At 41.8% G+C, this 22,092-nt stretch overlaps 1 protein-coding gene across 14 annotated transcripts in view; it reads left to right on the top strand.

Moving 5' to 3' along the window:
• The window catches only part of SRPK2 (SRSF protein kinase 2), a 164,335-nt gene that overhangs the window by 16,693 nt on the left and 125,550 nt on the right, over positions 1 to 22,092 (top strand). The window contains exon 1 of one of the 14 annotated variants that reach the window (XM_077338123.1): positions 16,280 to 16,436. The exons of the other annotated variants lie outside the window; for them this stretch is intronic. Coding sequence (XP_077194238.1) covers positions 16,295 to 16,436 — 142 coding nt within the window. The 5' untranslated portion in view covers positions 16,280 to 16,294. Of the gene's footprint in view, positions 1 to 16,279; positions 16,437 to 22,092 lie in introns of those variants that run through there. 14 annotated transcript variants of the gene reach the window in all.

Genomic DNA, 22,092 nt, shown 5'->3' with positions numbered 1-22,092 from the left:
ACGGCTGCCTTACCACTCTGCGCCACAAGAGGCTCTTATCAATTCGTATACACTATATTTATTCGTATACAAAAGTTCTAATAAATATAGTGTATATCAATTCGTATACACTATATTTATTCGAACTTTTGTATACGAATAAACTTTTGTATACGAATCAATGAGCCTCTTGTGGCGCAGAGTGGTAAGGCAGCCGCCTGAAAGCTTTGCTCATGAGGTTGGGAGTTCGATCCCAGCAGCCGGCTCAAGGTTGACTCAGCCTTCCATCCTTCCGAGGTCGGTAAAATGAGTACCCAGCTTGCTGCTGGGGGGTAAACGGTAATGACTGGGGAAGGCACTGGCAAACCACCCCGTATTGAGTCTGCCATGAAAACGCTAGAGGGCGTCACCCCAAGGGTCAGACATGACTCGGTGCTTGCACAGGGGATACCTTTACCTTTACCTTTATACGAATTGAGCTCACTTTACTCCAGTTGATGATGTGATTATGCTGATTATGAAATTCCTTGGACTTTAAGGTCTCACAACTGTTTTTACGTGTGTGTGTGTGTGTTTGGGGGGGAGCGGGGTAAAATCTTGTTAGTCTTAATTTTTTTCTCCCTGTTTTGTAGTAAGAATAGGAGTCTTCCATTGGTGTTTAAGAAGATTTTATTCAGGAGTATAAGATTTTGTGGGCTAGCACCTGCTTTATTAAATGCATATTATGCATCTCCTTATTAAAATATTTAGATCTGTTTTTCTTTAATGCAGCATGTTAACAGAATTTCTCCATAGATATATGTGATGCTGGGATATACTTCCCCCTTAACCAAAAATGTTTTCCTCTCACTTTTATCCTTCTTTTCTCTTACTTTTCCCTGGTGTTACATATAATTCAGCTTTTCTTTGTTGGTATTTTCATTACCTGTTCTTATGCTTCCTATGCATGATGTGTGTCCATAACCCCTTAGGTTGACACTGTTTTCTACGTTTTATGTAAACCGCCCTGAGTCTCAAAATACAATACAAAAATAAATGAATACCGTATTTGCCGGCGTATAAGACGACCCCCCAACATTTCCACTCAAAATATAGAGTTTGTTACATTACATTACAGTACTATGGGCCACTATGGGCAGCTATGTCTATCCCAACTGAAGTGCACCCGGCGTATAAGACGACCCCCCCACTTGGAGGCATGTTTTTCAGGGGGAAAAAGTAGTCTTATACGCCAGCAAATACTGTAAATAAATACAGTGTTCTCAGCTTGGCACTCTTCAGCTTGTAGTGTCTGAGCCTTGCATTATCCTTGATTTTTATCTCTAAGGATCAATATTATTAACAGCACTTTCTTATTTTATTCTGAAGTAGACCATTATTTTCTTGGGGAATCAGATGGTTCAAGAATGATCTGTGGTAGGATGCCTAAAAGAGTCTGTAGCTGAACATGTTTTTTTTCAATTTCAGAGTTGCTTCACTGTGTCTGTATTTACTATGTAGCTTGTTTATGTTGGAACACCCCCACACACACACACACCTGACTTGACTTTGACAGAAGTAACTGTGTTTATATACCTTTTTGTGTATAGTAGACATACTCCCACTGATGATGTATGGTTTCCATTAGTACATTGATTGCATCCAAATGTTCCTTATTGTTCCTTATTGTATATGTCCTATCTGGATTGATCTTCTGTGGAATATAAGTGAAGGTCATACTGCATGTGACTCTGAGGATCTGTAATTATGTCTGATCGTGCTTCTCCCATGTTTTGTATAGTTTGCCCTCTGAGGCTTGTTTTTGAACTATGTTACTTCAGGCCTGGACTTACATAATTGAATGTTTCCACTGTACAAAAAAATTTCTCTACCAATAGCATGTTAGGGACATATGTTTTCACCTAGCCTTCTTATTGATGTGCTAGTTTTCAGTGAGAGAATTGTTTTTGGAGTGGAGGTATATTGTTGGAAGGGACTGTGGCTTAGTGATAGAACATTTGCTTTGCATGCAGAAGGTCCCAATTTCAATCATCAGCATCTCCAGTTAAATGGTTCATATATAGTAAATGATATGAAAGACCTCAACCTAAGACCTTGGAGAGCTCCTATAAGTACTAGACAGTGCTTACCTTGATTTATGGTCATATTCAGCCTCATGGGTTTATGTGTTCATTAAATAATGTGAGTCTTTGCCACCCTTATAGTATAGACATGACTTTGCGGCTTCAGTGAGAACCAGGCCAGTTTCCCCCCTTCTATTTACTTTATTTTCAGCTCCCACAAAGAAGCTTTTAAAACTATATCCCAAGTGCAGTCACTCTACCTAGTACATCTGCCCTGCTCTTTTGTTATCTGATACAGGTACTTTTGTTGACCCTTCTTAGCTGGCCTGTCCCCCATGCAGTGATAGTCTGTTTCTGACTGCCTTAGTATGTTTTGCCATATTACACTTATAATTGTGAGAAGAATCTTCTGGCCCTATAGACTTCTGCAGATGTTATTCAGGTTATAAAAGGTGTAACACTCCATGGCATCAAAATGTAGCCCTATGTAGCTATTTCCCTTATCAGCTGGGATATGAACTTTTCCTGCGCTGTATCTCCCATTCTGCCAGTATAAAGTAATTGTAAAGTTCTGTTCTGTGCCTTCATTTTTAAGCCCATCATGTGAAAAAGAACAAGCATCTTATAGTTGAGTTTAATTTCTCATACTATTATTTTGTATCCTGATTTCTTCATGTCCCCAAGGAATGCCTTCTGGGGATTCAGTGCTTATATGCTTTAGTATGCCCCCTTTTTTTGGAAGAGAGGTAGACCACATTTCTTTTATGAAATTTTACATATTTAAAAATATCACTGTTCTCTTTATAGAGTCTCTTCCTGTCCAGGAGGTTCTCTAAAAATACGTAGGTTTATATACCTCATATCCTGAAGTCAGTGGGTTCAGAAGGGCTTAACTCTGCTTAGGACTGCCATAGTAATCTTCACCATAGATCAAATCAGAAAGCTTATAATTTATTTTTCAGTTTATTTGATTGTACTGTAAACTTTATGCCTATATAGGACAATCTCTGCTGATTTTGAATTAATGTTGTCTTCCTTGCAAATTAATGCTATTAATTTTAATTTTAATTTAATATTAATTAAAATGTAAAATATTTGTACCTCAGTTAATAACTTACTAGGTTATTGAGATTATATAATTTGTTTTTATGACAAAATCCTCAAAATTGATGACAAAACAAAGCAATACAACAAGGAAATTTATGTGCCATTCTGGAGGGGGGGACCATTTTTGCCTGCTTCTTAAAGCTCAAAAGAGTAGGTATCAGGTAAATGAGTGTGGAGAGGCAGTTCCATGTGAAATACTATTAAGAAATTGGTACTTTACCCCTGAAGGTCTTATTAGTTGGATGGGTTCATAACGAAGAAGTTTCCTTGCTGAGTTTTCTTAACGTTATGTCATCAATGTATATTGTCAGTTATCATACCCTTAATTTCTATGTATCATTTGGAAACTGTTTGTATGCTACAGCACAGCTATTTGCCTCTGCCTTTCCATTGGGAACATTTCTTAGGTATTCATGCACTGGCTGAAAATTATTATTTTTGGTTTATAGTCCTTTGAATTTTGCTGGTTATATGACTATTGTAAGAGCCTCTTGTGGCGCAGGGTGGTAAGGCAGCAGAAATGCTGTCTGAAGCTGTCTGCCCATGAGGCTGGGAGTTCAATCCCAGCAGCCGGCTCAAGGTTAATAAAATAAGTACCCAGCTTGCTGGGGGGTAAACGGTAATGACTGTGGAAGGCTCTGGCAAACCACCCCATATTGAGTCTGCCATGAAAACTCTAGAGGGCATCACCCCAAGGGTCAGATATGGCCCGGTGCTTGCACAGGGGGATACCTTTTCCTTTTTATGACTATTGTACATAGGGTTGTACTCTATGTACAATAGGAACTCCGCGCCTGCGTGGTTGCGCCCGCTGTCACGCCGCTACCGGCACCGCCCTCCCCCCCCGCGGCGCGGCGCTGGCTGCGCCCGGACGGAACGGCCGCTTCGGCGGCCGAATCGCACAACCCTAATTGTACAACTATGCATAATTAATATTTTTTCACATTTATATGCTTTCATGTAATATAAGGTTTCCAAATGACACAAATATAGAATAAAGGTAGAAGTGATGCTACTGACATCATTCTACAGTCCTTATTTGCCTGTTTTTCCCTCTGTGGATCTTTGATGATTTGTTCTAATGTTTTTGTGTGGAGCTTTGGAATTAAGGTAATAACTTCATGATATAATTGAAGATAAAGAGGGATAAGCATTTCAAGTCTCCCATTTCACATCTATACCACTAATTTATATAGTCTTGGTGATGTTTGTCACATTCTGAAATAAGCAGGTATGATTTATATATAGTCCATTCTATTCTTTGAAAAGAGGTTTAAAATAACGCTTATAGTTGCTCAGTGATTTGCCCTGAGAAGGTTCCTAGTACTTGGGGGGCTCCTTTGGGGGAAGAGAGAAACCTTATTGCCAAATAAAACCTTGCAGTTTCTCTGTGTTGGTTATAATTATGGTAATTTGTGGTGAAGTTCTATATAGCATTCAGCTGAGGTAAAATACTTGCGAATATTGTGGATGGTTAGGTACCATCTGGTAGATATCTGAATCAATTGAAGCATATACAATAAAGTCTTCCACAACGTGGTACCTTGCTCCAAATGCTTTGAGTTTGAGGGCCCGTGAAAATTGAGGAATATAGTCTGTTTATTGCTTTTTATATTGCTTCATAGGAATAATGGTACCTGTTGGGTGTATGCTGAGACCTCTAATTTCTGATTATACTCGGATGTGTTCTCCTTCCTGCCTCGTTTGGAGTAGAGTAGGGAGAAAGGGGTACAGGTTGTACTTTTAAAAAGAATTAAAAAAAAACAGATTTGACTGTTTTGTTTCTTGAACTGAAGTTTTTTAAGCTATTTTTTATGTTAGTGATTACTGCTGTTTAAATATGACTAGTAAAATTGGGCTAAATGGAACATTTTTGTGTTGTCTGTACTACTTAATTTGGGTCTATATGTTTTGTATTATGTGTAGTTGAACATTATATTGGATTTCTGCTTAATTTTGGGTTTGGGACCTTTTCACGTGCATTTAAAAGGTTTTTATTCAAAATAGTTAAATGGAACTGTTAAAAACATTAACACAACAGTACTATGTAAGCATACTGGTGGCACTAGGGAAAATTCAGTAGGCCCTTGCATTTTTGTGCTTCCATAGAGTTCATTTAGGAGCCTCTTGTGGCGCAGAGTGGTAAGGCAGCCGTCTGAAAGCTTTGCCCATAAGGCTGGGAGTTCAATCCCAGCAGCTGGCTCAAGGTTGACTCAGCCTTCCATCCTTCCGAGGTCGGTAAAATGAGTACCCAGCTTGCTGGGGGGTAAACGGTAATGACTGGGGAAGGCACTGGCAAACCACCCCGTATTGAGTCTGCCATGAAAACGCTGGAGGGCGTCACCCCAAGGGTCAGACATGACTCGGTGCTTGCACAGGGGATACCTTTACCTTTACCTTAGAGTTCATTTGTGCCTGTTCTAAGCCATTGCTTAATTGCTCTCTAAGTCTATTCTTGAATTATTTAATTGAAAGTGTTATGTGTAAAGCATATCTTGCTTGGTGCAAAACATGGTAGCATTGTATTAGAATGCATCTGGAATAATATGCTTATTGTGTTGCATTTCATTTTTCTTGTTCCAAATGAGTGCTGTGCTATACCCTTTATCATTATTTCTTCTTGGAGGAAATGATATTTTCTTAAGAAATGCAGCATTTGTGCAAATGAATCCAAACACTCAAGATGTTTGGGCAGAATCTAGAGTCAATAATTTTCACTACCTGTAATCAGTTGATGAAAACTTCACATTAATGTAAGCCAGGCTATTAACTGATTAGTAGTTGGGGGGGGGGGGCTCACTGCTGATCTTAAGTTGTGCTTGACCTTAGCATCTTCCACATCACTGCTGGAGAATTGGGTTCTTCTTGGCCTAGTGAACTTGTAGTCAAAGTAAGAGTGTGATAGCTGTCACATGTAGCTAGCTACTATAGCTCTGCGCCACTGAGTATATGACTCCTTAGCTTTAAGGGTTTACTGCTTCTTTAAAGTGTCCTGTGTGTGCTGATGCCATAGTGCTAAATGGAGCAGTGATATGAGGATGTTCATTGTCATTTGATGCCTGTTGTGGAGGCAGTAGGTGAATTGACTGGATTAGTATTAATTGTGGCAAGTGGGTAGATGAGCGTTCTAAATTAAAAGGCAAAAATAGACAGTCTTTGGAAAAGTCTTCAATAGACTGTTCGTGCAGGTATCTTGAGAGCTACTTACTAGCAGCTCAGTTTCCCCCCCAAGTATTATATTGAAATTAGCAGTATCAAGATGTCTGTTGAATTCTTACTTAAATACCTATAAAATAACCATTATCTGGATTTTGATTGCAGTTGGCTTGAACCAGAGAAGCACCAGTGAATTTCTGCTTAGGAAGAGGCTTTCCTGTTGCCTCCTTCCTGTCCCAGAAATCCAGTTCCAAGGAAGAACCATCTGGGAAGGTGTAAGATATGGCATCTGGTTGGGAAGGTTGCATCTAGAAGGAAATGTATGGAAATTGTGGCTCTCCCCTTGCAGAAGCAGAAGTATCTTGTGCAAGAACTGTCTTGTGCAAAAGTGCAAAAGCTTGTGCAAGAAGAGCTTGGAGTCCCAAGCAATTATATCAAACTCTAATGAAATGTAATATATGTAGTAGATCTGTTAGTAAGAAAGTATTAATGGTTGCTGACTTTTTAATGAAAATGAACTAGTTTACATTTGAATGTCAGTAAAAAGAACATATTTGCAAATGTTGCTTAGGTGTTGGAATTTGTGAGAGAAAGGCTGCTTGGTGTAGTGGTTAAGAGCAGTGGCCTTTAATAGGGAGAACCAGGTCTGATTCCCCCATCCTCCACATACAGCCAGCTGGATGACCTTGGGCCAGTCACAGTTTTCAGAGCTCTTTCAGCCTCACCTAGCTCACAGGGAAGAGGGAAGAGGAAGGGTAGGCAATTGCAAGCCGCTGTGGGAAGAGGAAGGGTAGGCAATTCTAAGCCACTTTAGGACTCCTTTGGATAGTAAAATGAAGGGTTCAAAAAACCAACCCTCCTCCTTCTTCTAAAGTGCTTTCAAGTCACAATCAACTGAAATTAACTCTGTAGAGTTTTCAAGACACTAACAGTGGTGGTTTTCCATTGCCTGTTTCTGCATAATGACCCTGGACGTCCTTGGTGGTCTCCCATACTGACCAGAACCAGCTTAACTTAGCTACTGAGATTTGACAAGATGTGTTTACTTTAGACCAGCCAGGTCAGGACTGTGTTCTTTTAACTACTATTAAAAAATTAATTTCAGAATTCCTGATGTCATACTTTGCTGCAATTTTAGTTGTTTTATAATTGTTTATTAATTAAAAATGACCTGATTTGGATAGCTCAGGCAAGCCTGTCCTCATCAGATCTCAGAAGTAAGCAGGATCAGCCCTGGCTAGTGCTTAGAAGGGCGACCTCCAAGGAATACCAGGGGGTGAAACAGGGGTAGGCAATGGTAGACTGAACGTCTCTTGCCTAGCAGCCAGACAGTCCTAGGATCTCCTGGCTCTATTACACACATGCTGTACGATAACTACATAAATGTAGTTTATGATTAGAGCTTTTTAGAAGTGAGACCTTTATTTAAGAACATTTAGATTGGTAGTAGGGAAGTTCTGGTACTGTGTTATAGTTATTATTCTGCTGTTATATATACACAGATATATTTTCTTGATATTTTTGGTATATAGGTGATCAACTTTCATTTATTACCTGATATGATTGAAACAATCGCTGCTAATATTGCTGAGTCGATACATGCTTATGCTGAGAGAGAGTTACACCTTTATAGTATGGAACTAAAGCTGGTCACCTGTTTAGTGCTGTATTACGCACAGCTATTGATTCTTAATTGGAATAAAAACAAAGCTTATCAACACAAGTCCATGAAGCAAACCATCTCCCCTCTCACACTCTGCTATGGAAACTTGCTGGTTGCTCTTGGACCAGTCACAGGCTGTATCTCAGGCTGACCTACCTCATAGACTTTGGCCAGACCCTCAGACTAGCCTAATGCTACTGGTTGCATGATTTTTTCTTGGAATAGCCATTGAAATGATGAAAGTGAAAGCAGGATTAAAATAGGCTTGGATATATCAAAGATACTTTTGTGCATAGGTGTTTTTTTCTTTAACAGATTCTGAAGCATCAGTGCCTCAAGTACTTACATTATTGCAAGTTTCCAGATATGTCTGAAATGTTCGCTGAAACAAGTTGGAGTAGATATTAATATGAAACGTAGCAAGGTAATAGGCTGCGCTAGACACAGAAGACAACATGGAAAATGCTTGAGGTTGGGTTTCTTATTGAGCTGATACAGTTAAACTGATGGGAAAATTGAAAACAAATATGAAAAGTTGGTTTAGTTGACATATATCTTGCTTAGACAGGATCTCAGCATTTAAAATAAATATTAAGATGATATTTGATTTTTTTGTTTTGTCATGTCATTTTCTTTACCTTGATTATTCATCTCAGCAGTCCTGGAAGAGATTGTGCTTGAGCTTGTTTGGATATATATTGTATTTAGGGATGCCACCCTCCAGATGGGACATGGAATTACAGCTCATCTCCAAACTATAAAGTTTAATAGATGAGGAGGACCTCATTTGGAGTGAGGACCTGTATGGCATTGTGCTCTACTGAGGTCCCTGTCCTTCCCAGGCTCCATCCCCAAATCTCCAGAAGTTTCCAGGGGGTGTAATCTGGTAACCCTAATTATGTTAATACTAGAAATATAGCCCATTGCACTCTGAAATGCAATGGGCGCTAGGAGGGGGCTGGAAGGGGAGGGGGCAGGCACAGCCACCTGGGCCCCAGTGAGGGCTGTGCGCTGGCGTGGTCAGATATATGCCACTCCAGGGGCGTCGCGCATGTTTGTTCGGCCCCACCCGGTGGCCAGTTGAAGCAGAAGTCTGCCACGGTAATTGGCCCCTGCAGGATAAGGAGAAGCATAAGACAGGGGGTGCCACACACACACACATGCTGCGGCGGCGAAACTCTGTCTGGAGAAGAGGCTTTCTTTCCGGAGTCTTGTCAAGCATGTGACCCTGCGGCGACCACCTTTTCAGCTGGTCACCGTCGTGGCTGACAAAGTCTTTAGGGTCCCAGCACCACACAGGTGCCCAGAGCGGCGCCCCTCTCAGAAAACTTGGGCGGAGGAGGGGGATGTGCCTGTGGTTAATTTGTGGCTCGGAAGGTGAGGGCGGGAAGTGGGGAGGGACGTCGGCAGCCCAGGAACACAGGCGACTAGGCACCACCTCAGCTGTCCTTCTACCCGGGCCCTGACCTGCCTCGCCTCCCTCAGGGGAAGGGACCTGAATGAGGAGGAGGAGAGCGGGGAGTTGTCTGTCGCTTCCTTTTGTGCAGAAAGGCAGCGAGAGTCAGGGCTAGGCTGAAGGCAGGGCAAAGCCATCCCCGGGCACCCACCTCCACGCCGATCTCCCATTCCGCCCCAGTTTGTGCTTCCAGAAACCTTTCAGCCATCTCCAGGGGCACCGCCGGAGGGGAGAGGGAAGGCACTGGGGAGGGCAGGGACCCACACGCGGCTCCCCCTGATCCAGAATTGGGAGCCAGCTGAGTTGTTGGAATGCTGGCCAGATGTAGGATCTTCATGGTGTATTTGTGAGGATCCTGGCTGCAGCGTTCTGGACCAATTGTTTATGGAACAAGGGTAAGTGTAGAACGAGTTGCAGAAATCCAGTCTAGAGGTGACCGTCACATGGATCACTGTGGCTAGGTGTTCTGGGGCCAAGAAGGATGCTAGTAGCTTGGCTTGGCCCAGGTGTTAGAAGGCCTTCTGTGATACTCTCATGAGAGGGAGGCGTTGAGGATCACTCCCAGGTTTATGGTGGAGTGGGCTACTGCTATTCGCACTCCATCCAGATTGGGCAAGCATGCTTCCTCGCTTGGTCCCTTCTTCCAGCCACAGAACCTCCATCTTTGAAGAATTGAGCTTCAGATAACTGCTTGAGCCACCTTGTCACTGCTTCCAGACATCTGGCTAAAGATTCTGGGGGGGAGTCAGGGCATTAATCCATCAGGAGGAAGAGCTGAGTGTCTGCATATTGGTGACAACCCAGCCCAAACCTCCCCACCAGCTGAGCAAGAGGGCACATGAAGATGTTAAATAGGATAGGAGAGAGGAATGCTCCTTGTGGGACACCACATGTGAGCTGGTGATGATTAGATACCCCAGAAGGAAGAGATCAGCCATTTGAGGGCTGTCCCCCGTATCCTGGTGTCGGCGATATGTTGAGCTTAGAGCTGATCAGCTGTGTCAAACGCTGCTGACGGGTCTAATAGTACCAACAGTGCTGACCCAGCTCAATTTAGCTGGCGGCAGAGGTCGTCTGTCAGAGCAACTAGTGCTGTCTCTATCCCATGGAATAATGATATTTGATCTGCAGTAGCTAAGTGCGAGATGCGACGGTAGTTGCTAGAGTCCTGCGGATCTAGAGATGATTTTTTGAGCAACAGGCATACCACTGCCTCTTTTAATCTCTCTGGGAATTCTCCTGTTGATAGGGAGAGGTTGATTATTTCCAAGAGGGGGTCTCCTATTCAGAGGGGAGTCACGATGGACATGGGTCTAGTGGGCAACTGGTTGACCTCGTAGCTGTTAGCATTCTGTCCACTTCAGCTAGTGAAAGTCGTTTGAAGTAATTCAGTGATCTCTCCAAAGATGGCCAAGGGGCCTCTAGTTCGTTTTCATTGTTTAAAGTTGGGGGAACGTCATGACGGAGAGTCAAGATTTTGTCTGCGAATGACTCGCAAATGCCTCACAGCTATGTGAAGGTAGATGTTTGCATATTCTGTATAAAGAACTACTTATAGATAAAAATGATGATAATGTTTTGTGCTTTATAAGCAAAATTTGGAGCATATCAAAATTTGATGAGTCTTATTTCTTTTTGGATCTTGTGAATCAGCTGGGATCCTAAGGTTGAAAAGGAAATTTTTGGAGTTCACTGCATTCACAATTGTATATCTTCTGCTTTTCTCTTTACTTTTTCTTTTATTTACAGTTATATAGATCAGTGGTCCCCAACCCCTGGTCTGCGGCCCGGTGGTAGGCAGCGAGAGTCTCGACAGTGGGCCGCAGATCCCTCTCCCCGCCCCCCCGCAGCGAGAAGCTCGCCAGGCCACGAGCAAATTGGCCGCCGAAGTGGCCGATTCGCTTGCAGCCCGGCAAGCTTCTTGCTGTGGGGGGGGGGGAGAGAGGAAGTGCAGCTGCCGCAAACGTGCATACGCAGACCTGCAGCGCATTCACGTTTGCTCCCATTGGGGCACAAAGGCGCACGTGCAGCAGTTTCACGCATGCGCATATGTGCAGAGCCATCGTGCATGCACGTTTGCACCCCGCTGGGAGTGCAAATGTACATGCGTGGCAGCACCGCACATGCATGCATGCACGGCAGGTCCGCACATGCATGTTTGTGCAGAGGCTACCGTGCTTTCGCGGGCCCTGGGTCGCCCTCTCCTCCCACTTCTTTGCAGCGGGCCGCAACATGAAAAAGGTTGCGGACCGCTGATCTAGATTATTCATTTACTCAAGAAACCAAAGAGAAATAGAGTACTAGATCACATATCATTATAGTGACTGTGTCACCCCTTCTGCTGTACTGCAGAGTTGACAGATTTTATTGACATTTGAACAGTAACTACTTCTCTCAGCAGCAGTATTCTCTTTTAAAAAACTGTTCTGGGAGTTTTGTGAGACCTGCAACGTAGAGTGTAGGTTTCAGATTGGTGGCTTTGGAGAAGTGCATAGTTTGCTGTTTGCAACCCATAAAAACTTTCATCCTAATTATTTTTATCCATATTTACTTGAAAGATCACTACTCCTAAAATATTATACTTTTTTGTTATTACCTACAAATCATGTGAATTAAAATTATTTTTTTTCCTTGATAGCATACCTGGGAGAAAAATTAGTGATTGGGTAAATTTTGTGAGAATCACTAGGTGGCAGCATCTTAATTTGCAAGTCAGTGAACTGATGTGGCAAAGTTGAATAAAACTAGGTAAACATTCTAAATTAGGATTATAAATAAGATATGGCATTTTAAAATGAAATTAGTGAAGAAAAGCTTTTTAGCAAGTGTTAATTTACCATCATTACTAGTTTTGTATAAATAGAAAATGACTTTTTAGAGGAAGCAGAGTGATTACCTTTGGAATCTGCAAGTCCAAACCATACTGGTAAGTTTGTAAGCACAATCATATTACACATCTTTCTTTTAATTTCTGTACATTTTAATTTCATCCATATAAAATTGGATGGAAATGTTTGATTTATCAGCAGTTCTGCTAATAAGCTTAGTTCTCAGTAGCCTGCCTGTTCACATATTCCCATGTTTGGTATTTGTAGATTTAATGATAATAAAGGGACAAGAGGAAGAATGCCACTTCTTTAATGCTTCTTTGCCTGGTCAGTGATCATGTGAATGAAGAATGTTCTCTGTAGCATAAAGTGATATCAGATACAATTGGGAACAAAATGTGAAGAGACAATTTTAAAATTCTAGATTACGGGATCTTGATAAGGATGTTAAAATGCTGTGCCTGGAATAGAGACTGTGTGCATGTTATGTTAAATATATTACAAAGTAATTTCATATGTTAAGCTTTTAATGGGAGGCAAATACTGTGTGTAATTTAATTGTGCTCCCATACAAATTAGTGTTATAAATCCTTATTAACTACTAGTGCCACACGAAAGTCTAACTGGAAAAATACCCAGAAAAATTATGAAGGGTGTTGTCTACCAGAATTATGCAATAAACATTTCTGTTTGAGTCTGTAGTTTAGTCAAATCAGGTCTCATATCTAAACAGTCTGATAATTAATTCTGGTATTGCCCTTTTTCATAGGCTTTGTGTATTGCAGTAAAATCTGGGAGGTCCTGGAGCTGTGTGTCTTGGCCTCCTTCTTACCCTCAACTGAACTGTGTGCAGAATACACTGTCTGAACTTTTTGAAGACTCTGTAGTGGAAGAAGGAGATGAATATATGTTAGCAATGGTTTTTACTCTGGGATCTAGTCATAGAAACATTTGATGTGTAGTATGTGTGTGTTTGATATTAGTGGGAACAACGTATTCAGTTGAACCTTCAACCTCTCACTCTGTTCAAAAGATCTGCCTGTTCCTTTCTTCAGAATGTAATCTTCCATTATTATTTTCCTCTCAGCGTAAAAGGGGAAATACCAGATAATTTTAAAATAAAGTTTCTCAGGGGTACATGAAGCTGCCTTATGCTGAGTGAGACCGTTAGTCTGTCAGGGTCAGTAATATCACAGCCTCTCCCGGGATCTAAGATTCTTTATATCACTTACTACGTGATATATTTTAATGGGAGATACTGGGATTTGAACCTAGGATCATTTGCATGCAAAACAAAATGTTTTGCTACTGAGGTATGTCTTTTTCCTTACTGCAGTATAGTTTCAAAGCAGTTTGCCACACAAGCAGTAAAATGGCATCTTAATAAAATCACTATAAAATAAAATAATTATAAACGGCACAAACAACATGAACAATTGAGTTTTCCTTGAATGAGTTCAGTAATGGTGGGCAACTTCTGAAAAGATCTTACTCTTGATAAATGTATCCCAGTGGGAGGGAATTTTAATTAGGACAACATGGGGAATTTTAAGAGTGGCAAGGTTTATATGGGGAGTTAATGGCCCTTCAGGTACCTTGTGCCCAAACTGCTTAGGGCTTTAGCGATTAAAAAGAGTTTCTTGAATTGTACTCAGAGACAGATGAGTAACCAGTGTAATATGTGAAACTTGAGGAACCATTAAATAGACTGTTAAATGTTGATGCTCATTTATTAGGTTGGCTTTAATCGATTATTCTTAATTGTCCTGTGTGCACCACCCTGAGCCATTCTGGAAGGGAGGTATAGAAATGTAATAAATAATATTATTAAAGATGATGACAATGATGATGATAGTCATAATGTTATGGCCATTATATATATGGTTCCATGTATAGTTTTCAGTTCAATGTAAACCACCCTGAGCCTTCGGGGAGGGCGGTATGTAAATATGAATAAATTAATTAAATAAATAAATAAAATATTCACTTTATGTTCCTTTTTGCTCCTAACTGACAACAGGTGGGCAGCTTTATTTTGAACCAACTGAAATTCATCAAGAGCAATCCCATGTCGACTGGAATACAATAGTTTAATCTACAGATTCTCAAACTTTGGACCGTTTTCTAAGTTTATTCTACTTTTCAGGATTCTCTTGTAAAATAACCTCTTCCTTCTGCAATGCAAGAATCTTATATCAGTTATCAGTTAACACAGAATAATTTTCATTTTTAGATTTATACATACAGACTTTTGTTGCATAACAAGATGCATTTTGTGCTCATTTTGCACTTGATGCAGAGGCAAGCCCATAGCTGCCTTCTTCATCTCATCTTGTTCACTCTCTTTACTTCTGACCTTGCAACTCACCTGTCAGAGTTTCAGCTCACTATTGGGTCCTGGCCTGTAAGTTTGAGAACTGCTGGCCTAATTATTCTTTTTTCCTTCATTGATTCACTTTCTACAGGCATATTGCTCTTTATTTTTCTTCTTTCAGGTGCACATGAAGACAGGTTTTACCAATTTAATTATTTGAAAGGACTGGTCTGATGACTCCCATGTGAGTGTTACCAAAGAACTATGAATGTTAACCTTAAAATAGGTGAAGTGAAATTGGGGGAGAATAAAGAACCAGGATTAAAAGCATTACTTCAGGTCCCCCTTTCCAGTTGTGTTGTATGATTTACAAAATCTATATTTTTATGCTTTTAAGCATTTTAAGAGACACTTGTGATCTATGTTAGTTCATGTATCTTGACATACCTGTATTTGCTTCAACATTTCAACATGCTGTTTTGAAGAAGTGCTGTGTGTGGAAAAATTAGGACATAGTGAAATTGTCGCACATTCTTCCCTTCAGAGTTCCCATAATCATAATACAAGTTGCAAGGGTTGGATCAGACTAGATTTCCTATTGGTGAAAAAGGGAACTGGAGTTTCTTGAAGGCCGTCAAAAAGCTATGATGGAATTTGCATTGACAAAGCTATGTTGTACTATAGTAAGGATGGGAATGTAGTGTGTTTGAGTGGGAGAAATGCTTGCTGGATCTAACTTATTTTACTTACCATAATCTTCAGTTTTGCCAATGCTAAACAAATACAAAGCAGTTGAAGCCCCTTAGGGATAATAAGTAAAGTTAAAAGGTCAATATAAAGCATAAATATGATAGAGAAAGGGATAGGTTACTAATAGTGTACAGGATATACATGTGCTTTAGTCTCACAAATAAATTATGAACCTCAATCAAGTAAAAATACCAGATTTATTTCTACTGCTTTTTAGTAGCAGAAGGATAATAGACTTGCAGTGGGTATAACAGTCTCATTGCTACAAGAAGAGTATTTGAATCTGTAAAGCAGTGGTCCCCAACCTTTCTGAGGCTGGGGACTGGCAGGGCATCGGGCCGCGCCCGCGCGGACCACGCCCGCTCATCGGGCCGCGCCCGCTGGCCGCACCCCCGTGGGCCACACCCACACATCGGGCCGCGCCTGCGGGCCATGCCCACACATCAGGCTGCACCCGCAGGTCGCGCCCGCGCATCGGGCCGCCCCCACGCACGACCCTGCCCTGATTCCCTCTCCCCGCCCTCCCGCAGTAAGAAGCTTCCCGGGCCACAAGCTTGCGGCCTGGGAATTTTTTTCCTGTGGGGGGGCGGGGAGAGGGAGCCATGGGCCGGCGCCATGGCCTTCGCGGCCCGGCACCGGGCCATGGCCCGCAGGTTGGGGACCACTGCTATAAAGTACCCTAATTTGAAAGCATAACAATGGATGATGTTAACTCAGCGTTGATCAGTTGAAAGGAAATGGTATTAGATTTATCTAGCCAAAATTAATACAGTGATCACTTTATACCTAAACTAAGTAATCCTGTGGTGGATCTAATACTTGTATGCAGAGTATACTTGTGGAGTTGCACATCCCTACTACATGTGCTAGGCAGCTTCTGATGTCACAATATATTTGATCAACAAAATGATAGGTTGTAAGTAGCTGCTTGGACAAAGGGGTTTGATACGTAAGAGTTCACATGGTTAAAGTGGATACATGGAAAGGGGGAGGAAGATAAAAGGAAGAAAAGGGAGGGGAAAAGAACTCCCACAGCGCCATGGCAGGATACTCAGTCCCCAGAGCACAAGTATCTTGGGAAATTCACGAAGCAGCTCTATCTTCTTTGATATTTTCATAGGTAAAAACCACCTATTTTATTTGATTAATAAAAGCATATCGCAGGAATAGTGCATCCCATATTTTGATGATCATCTTAGCAGGTATAGGAAAAATTGTTTTACAATATTGCTCTAATAACCTTTCTTCAAGGCAACGGATCCTGTTTCTTAAGAAATAGAAGAGAGAAGAGTGTTTCAAGTATTACAGTTATTGTATAAGTGTGTTTTCATTATTTGAATGGTGGTTCATTCACACATGGGGATGTCCTGTATATTTAAACAAGAAATTGCAGATTTAACTATTGACAACTCCTACATTCTTTTCACTACAGTCTTTTTCAAAACTAAAAAAAGGTCAAAAAATTCAAAACAGCCCTGATAGATCAGGCTAGACCAGGGTTTCCAAACCAGGGCTCTGTGACAGCTCTCCTGGGGCTCCCTGGCTCTATATCCTGCCACACCGAGGGAGAGCCCCAGCCATGGCAGTCACTGGAGAGCACCAAAGGTGAGCCAGCAGCAGAGTGGCAGGGCAGCCCCGAGGCAGCAGCCGGGGAGGAGGATGAGGAGGAGCCACAGCCCGGTACTGACTGATCCACAGACCGGTCCCGGTCTCCGAACCAGGGGTTGGGGGCCGCTATCTAAGTAGGATCTGTTCCAAGGAGTAAGAGAGCTCAAATAAATTGTTTGTTTGTTTATTTATTTAGATTTCTATGCCGCCCTTCCCTATGGCTCTGGGATTAGTAATTTAGTAAATTATTAAAGCATCTTCAGTAACTGCTTCTTTCACAGAAAGCAATCAAAGATTAATCAGAGACGTTACATTGGTAAGTCACCAGTAATGTGATTCAATAAGAATTTTGCTGAAATAATTTCTCCTAGAGCAGTGGTTCTCAACCTTGGGGTCCTGACCCCATTTGGGGTCGCATGGCACCTTCTGCGGGGTTGGTGATGGTGGGTGGAGGCAGCGGAGCCATGGCACTGGCCGCTTCCATGTTGCCTCCAGATTGTCGTGCACCTGTGCATACGCCGCCCGCATGCGCTGCTGGGGTTGCGGCTTGACTGCGGTTGAGATCCGCTGTCCTAGAGTGATCAACATTGCTCTTAACAGTAATGTTCCTTAGCCTTAAATATTTACGTTCACAGGTCTAATCACTGAAAAGCCTAGATATTGTGGTTTGCACTGTGGAATTGCTATAGTGAAGTCCTTCTACATGATATGTGGGTTTCTAGTAAATCCAGGTCTTTTTGCTAATAAAATAATCCCCTATCTGCTTTATGCTTTTTAGGGATGGAGAGATCAAGTACTTAACAGTTTACAACTATTGCAAATATGGTTTATTCAAGAAATTCTAGGCATTGCCAAATGGGACCCTTGTGGCCCTTATAAGGGTTGAGCTTGGACTCCCTTTGTTCAGAGCATGTATGAATTTAGCCGTTCTAAATTACTAAGTGAAAAACAGAGTAACACACTTCGATTCTTTTAACCATCAGAGTTTCCGTTTATTGATGGAATTAGAGAGCTTTTGGGTTGAACTGCTTAGTACAATCCAGCTACGATATTCTGTCCCACGTGATCTGTTGAAGGATGAGGGAGCCAATCATGACTTATGTGATTTATGAGACTTATGAGACTAGATCTTTCATATGGGTGCTGTAATAGATAATTCCTTAATAGCCCAGTCAAAAGTAGTCCCATGGTTTAAATTTTTCAAAAAAAGATCACTCCAATACACCATATCTGGTGAATATCTCCACTCACACCCAAAAGATAGCTTCTGCATCTATAAGATTTCAAGCAATGCCATCAGCCCTTCTTTCCGAACAGTTTTCCCACACTCCAATGTCTAAATGTTTGTTTATTTGTGGGAATTCAGAGATTGAAGATATTATACACTGCCCATTTTATGTTGAACCTAGGAATAAGGTCTTGATGATGATTATGCCTGATGTTCCTGCTATGTCAGAATATGTTAAATTGATTTTCATGCTTTCTAACATTGATCCTTATGTATCTAACAGTAGCTTTCTGTGTACTGGCTGCTAGGAAGGTTAGAGTAAAAGTTGTTACAAGTGAAGTGCTAACTTCATGTGTCTGAATTGTCTTAATTTGGGAAATATGGGTCGTTTTTATTATTTTAACATATATGATTGTTATTTGTGGTATTCTGGGGGGGGTCTTCTTTTATGGTTATATTGTTGTATAATGTGATGACTTTTGGCCAATGAAAATACATTTTACAGTACATTGGGATTGTTTCACTTATGATTGGTGCAGCTTTGGTTTTCCTTGATTTATGGTGCATTTTTATCAGGTCATTCATAGTTTCTTATACTTCTAGACAAGCATTATATCTATCTCATTTGAATTAATATAATATCTGTCTCTGTGTATAGCTGGGGTAGCAGTAATCATATACATGTAATTCCTTTTGCAGTAAACATACGTAATACAAACTTGTACTGTCAAGAAAACAAAGTTTGATTCCAGTAACATCTTTAAGACCAACGAAGTTTAATTCTGGGTATAAGCATGTACACCCAGAATTAAACTTCAGCCTTTTTCAACCTTTTAACCGTGGAGCCTCTGAAGTGATGTCAACTGGCCATGCTTCCTTGCCACACACTCTGGAAGTGTCATGTAACCAGAAGTGACATCATCATCCATGTTAACAGGCAGGCTTGAGGAGGGCTGAAGAGGGGAGAAACAGGAGGTGGTTTAAGATGGGAGTAGGTGTGCAGGCTCCACTCCCTCCCAGGTGCAGAAAACCACAAGAGAACTCACTCATGCTTGTAAGTGGGGAAGGGGAGCAATGGAAGTGGCCGGTTTCCTAGCTTGCGGCCAAGGCCATTAAAGCAAGAAGTGACAAGCCACAGACCCTGTCCAAAGTTCCCGTGGACCCCCAGGGGTTCAGGGACTCCTGGTTGGAAATCCCAGCTTTAGTTAAAGGTGCCACTGGACTAAAAATTGGTTCTGTTTCCTGAGACCAGCACAGCTACCCTCTCAAATTTATCTTGTACAGTCAAGGTTTAAGTTGTGTGATGAATCAAAGAAAATCCAGTATTCAGCATATTGCTGGGTAGTGTGCTGAGTTAGCAAACGTTAGTTGTACATAATAGCCTCATTTATGTATGAATAAATGTGTAATAGCTGCAAATGTTCAAGTAATGGAAACTTGCCAAGTAAGAATTTCAAATGTCTGAAGTATTTGCTTAGAAGTAACAAATGGGGTTGAGGTTGCTTTGGGTTGTATGTAAGCTAGACTCCCCCCCCCCCCCCAATTGTTGTTGTTACTGCTTTCTTTATTCAGCACAATGGAAGCGGAAACTTCTAATTATTTGCATTGCTTTGTTGTTTTATTCCATGGCTGAAAACGTAGCAGCAAATATATTCTTGGGGATATTAAAATACTAATGCCCAGTAACATGCATTTCCCCCCTGTGGACTGGGATTCTCACTTATTTGATATCTTTACTCTTCTTTTAGTTGAATACTTTTTTCTTTTTGGCATTGTCCAAGTGTATTTAATTGTGGGTTTGCATGATAAGAAAGTACATTTTGCTTGAAAGTACCTAGACACAGAGCTTTAACACTATTTAGCATGTAATGTAAAGTCCTTTGCAACTTGGGGATCTTTGTTGGTACAAGACAGGGCTAGAATTTAGGGTTGTGTGATTCGGCGTCCATTCACGCCCATAGCAGCCAGCACCGTGGGGGGGGGAGGTGCGGATGGAGGTGCGCCAGTCGACGCATGCACACAGGCGCAGAGCTCTGCGCCTGCATGCGTGCATCGACTGGCGTGCCTCCCCTCCCCCTTCTGCCACACTGGCTGCTATGGTGGCTGGCTCACACAATCCTAGGCTAGAACTCTCAGCCAGGTTTACAGCTTGTTCTAGGCCTTTTTATAGCTAGGCTAAGTGGGCTGAGATTTTAGAGGAACTTCGTATATCTTTAATGAAACTTCTCCCAGTGTTAGGTATTATGTTGTCCTCTTTTATTGAGTTTTCTTGAATTTGTGATTGTCTATTTTAGTATTTGACTTGGAAACTTAATTTTAAATATCTGAATGATTATTCCATTATCTATTCTAAAACTCTTCCAACTCTATGATTCTATGAAATAATTCAAAAGCTGTATAAGAACACTTCTTGAGCCAGTTCTTATGTAGAGGTGGTAATCTTACTTTTTTGCTGAAAGCTAGATTTTACGGAAAGGCTAGGGTTATACCTTTCTATCAGACATCTACAGTGCAATCCTAAACAGATTTTCACTCTTCTCCCCTGGTTCTAGGACTCCATCCCTGATGGGTGGTTCTCACCGCTGTTGCTAGGGAGATAGGACTAAAAAGCTACTTCCTGTCTCCCTGGAGGAATCGCCCATCTGCTTCAGTTTTTTCCTGCCTCACATGGAGTGCGGTTTTGTGAGGATTCGCCCTTCACCTTTTTTTTATTGTGACTAGTGTAGACTTATTATACTCTATTTACTTTTTGTGATTCCATCTAACTCTCTCTCGCCCTCCTTCTCCTTGGGCCGGGGCCTTATTCTGGTTCTAGTTTTATAGGTAGGAGATATAGTTGTTATAGCTGATATTATATATTGTTAATATTATGGGGCGGGGAGTGAAAGAAATAGATACCATTTAAAAGTTGTTTAGTAATCGTTTAGTGTAGGCCTAATTGCCCACATGGCGTCCGGCTTAATAAATGCCGATTACTTATCAGAGTCAAATCTCCCGGGCTTGCAAGGGGAGGCGGATGGAGCTACAAGCCGTGCGGACTGTGCTCAATTGGGAGCCTTACCAACCGTGGTAGCCCCAGAGCAGCCCCAAAAGCCCAAAAAAGCTACATGTAAGTCTGCAAAGAGGCGGTGCAGAGAAAGGGCAAGTAAGGCAGGAAGTGGCAATCTGCAGCTTAAGTTTAGCTCTGGCGGCCATTTTTATTTTAGTGTAGCTAGCTCCGTGGGGAGCATTCCTCTCACCCCAGGCAGCCATTTTGTTTGCACTGATCCATGTGCTGGGGATGTAATGACTGGCAGCCAAAGGGACAGCACGATATCTGTGATTCAGGGTGAATCCCAAACCTTTTCTGGCTCTCTGGTGCACCTGCAGTCTCGCACAGTGACTGAAAGCAGCCTCTCAGCACCTGGGAGTGAAGGACTGCTGGCTGGCATGTCATTTGAGATGTTTATTATTATTATTATTATTATTATTATTATTATTATTATTATTATTATTATTATTATTATTATTATTATTATTATTTCGATTTATTTCCCGCCACTCCCAGATGGCTCGTGGCGGGTTACAGTGTCTTAAAAACCCCATGAAAACTCCCATTAAAAGACTTTAAAATGTCACAACATGGCGGCACAATAATAAGATCCCCTTCCTACCCCCATTCCTAAAAAATGGGGGGGTGGAGGAGAAGGAGGTCAGTGATGTTCAAGAAGCCTGGGGGAGAGCAGTCGATGTACCCCAGCAGCCCCAGCCTCAACCATAGACCTGGCGGAAGAGCTCCGTCTTGCAGGCCCTGGGGAACATTGAAGGGTCCCACAGGGCCCGCAGCTCACCCGGGAGCTCATTCCACCAGGTGGGGGCCAGGACCGAAAAGGCCCTGGCCCTGGTCGAGGCTAGGCGTGCTTCCCTGGCCGGGAACGACCAGAAGATTCTCACTCGCAGA

This window comes from Paroedura picta, chromosome 5, assembly GCF_049243985.1.
Source record: "Paroedura picta isolate Pp20150507F chromosome 5, Ppicta_v3.0, whole genome shotgun sequence".
Taxonomy (NCBI): Eukaryota; Metazoa; Chordata; class Lepidosauria; order Squamata; family Gekkonidae; genus Paroedura; species Paroedura picta.
Note: the sequence above shows the minus strand (reverse complement) of the source record. Positions and strands in the feature narration are given on the sequence as shown.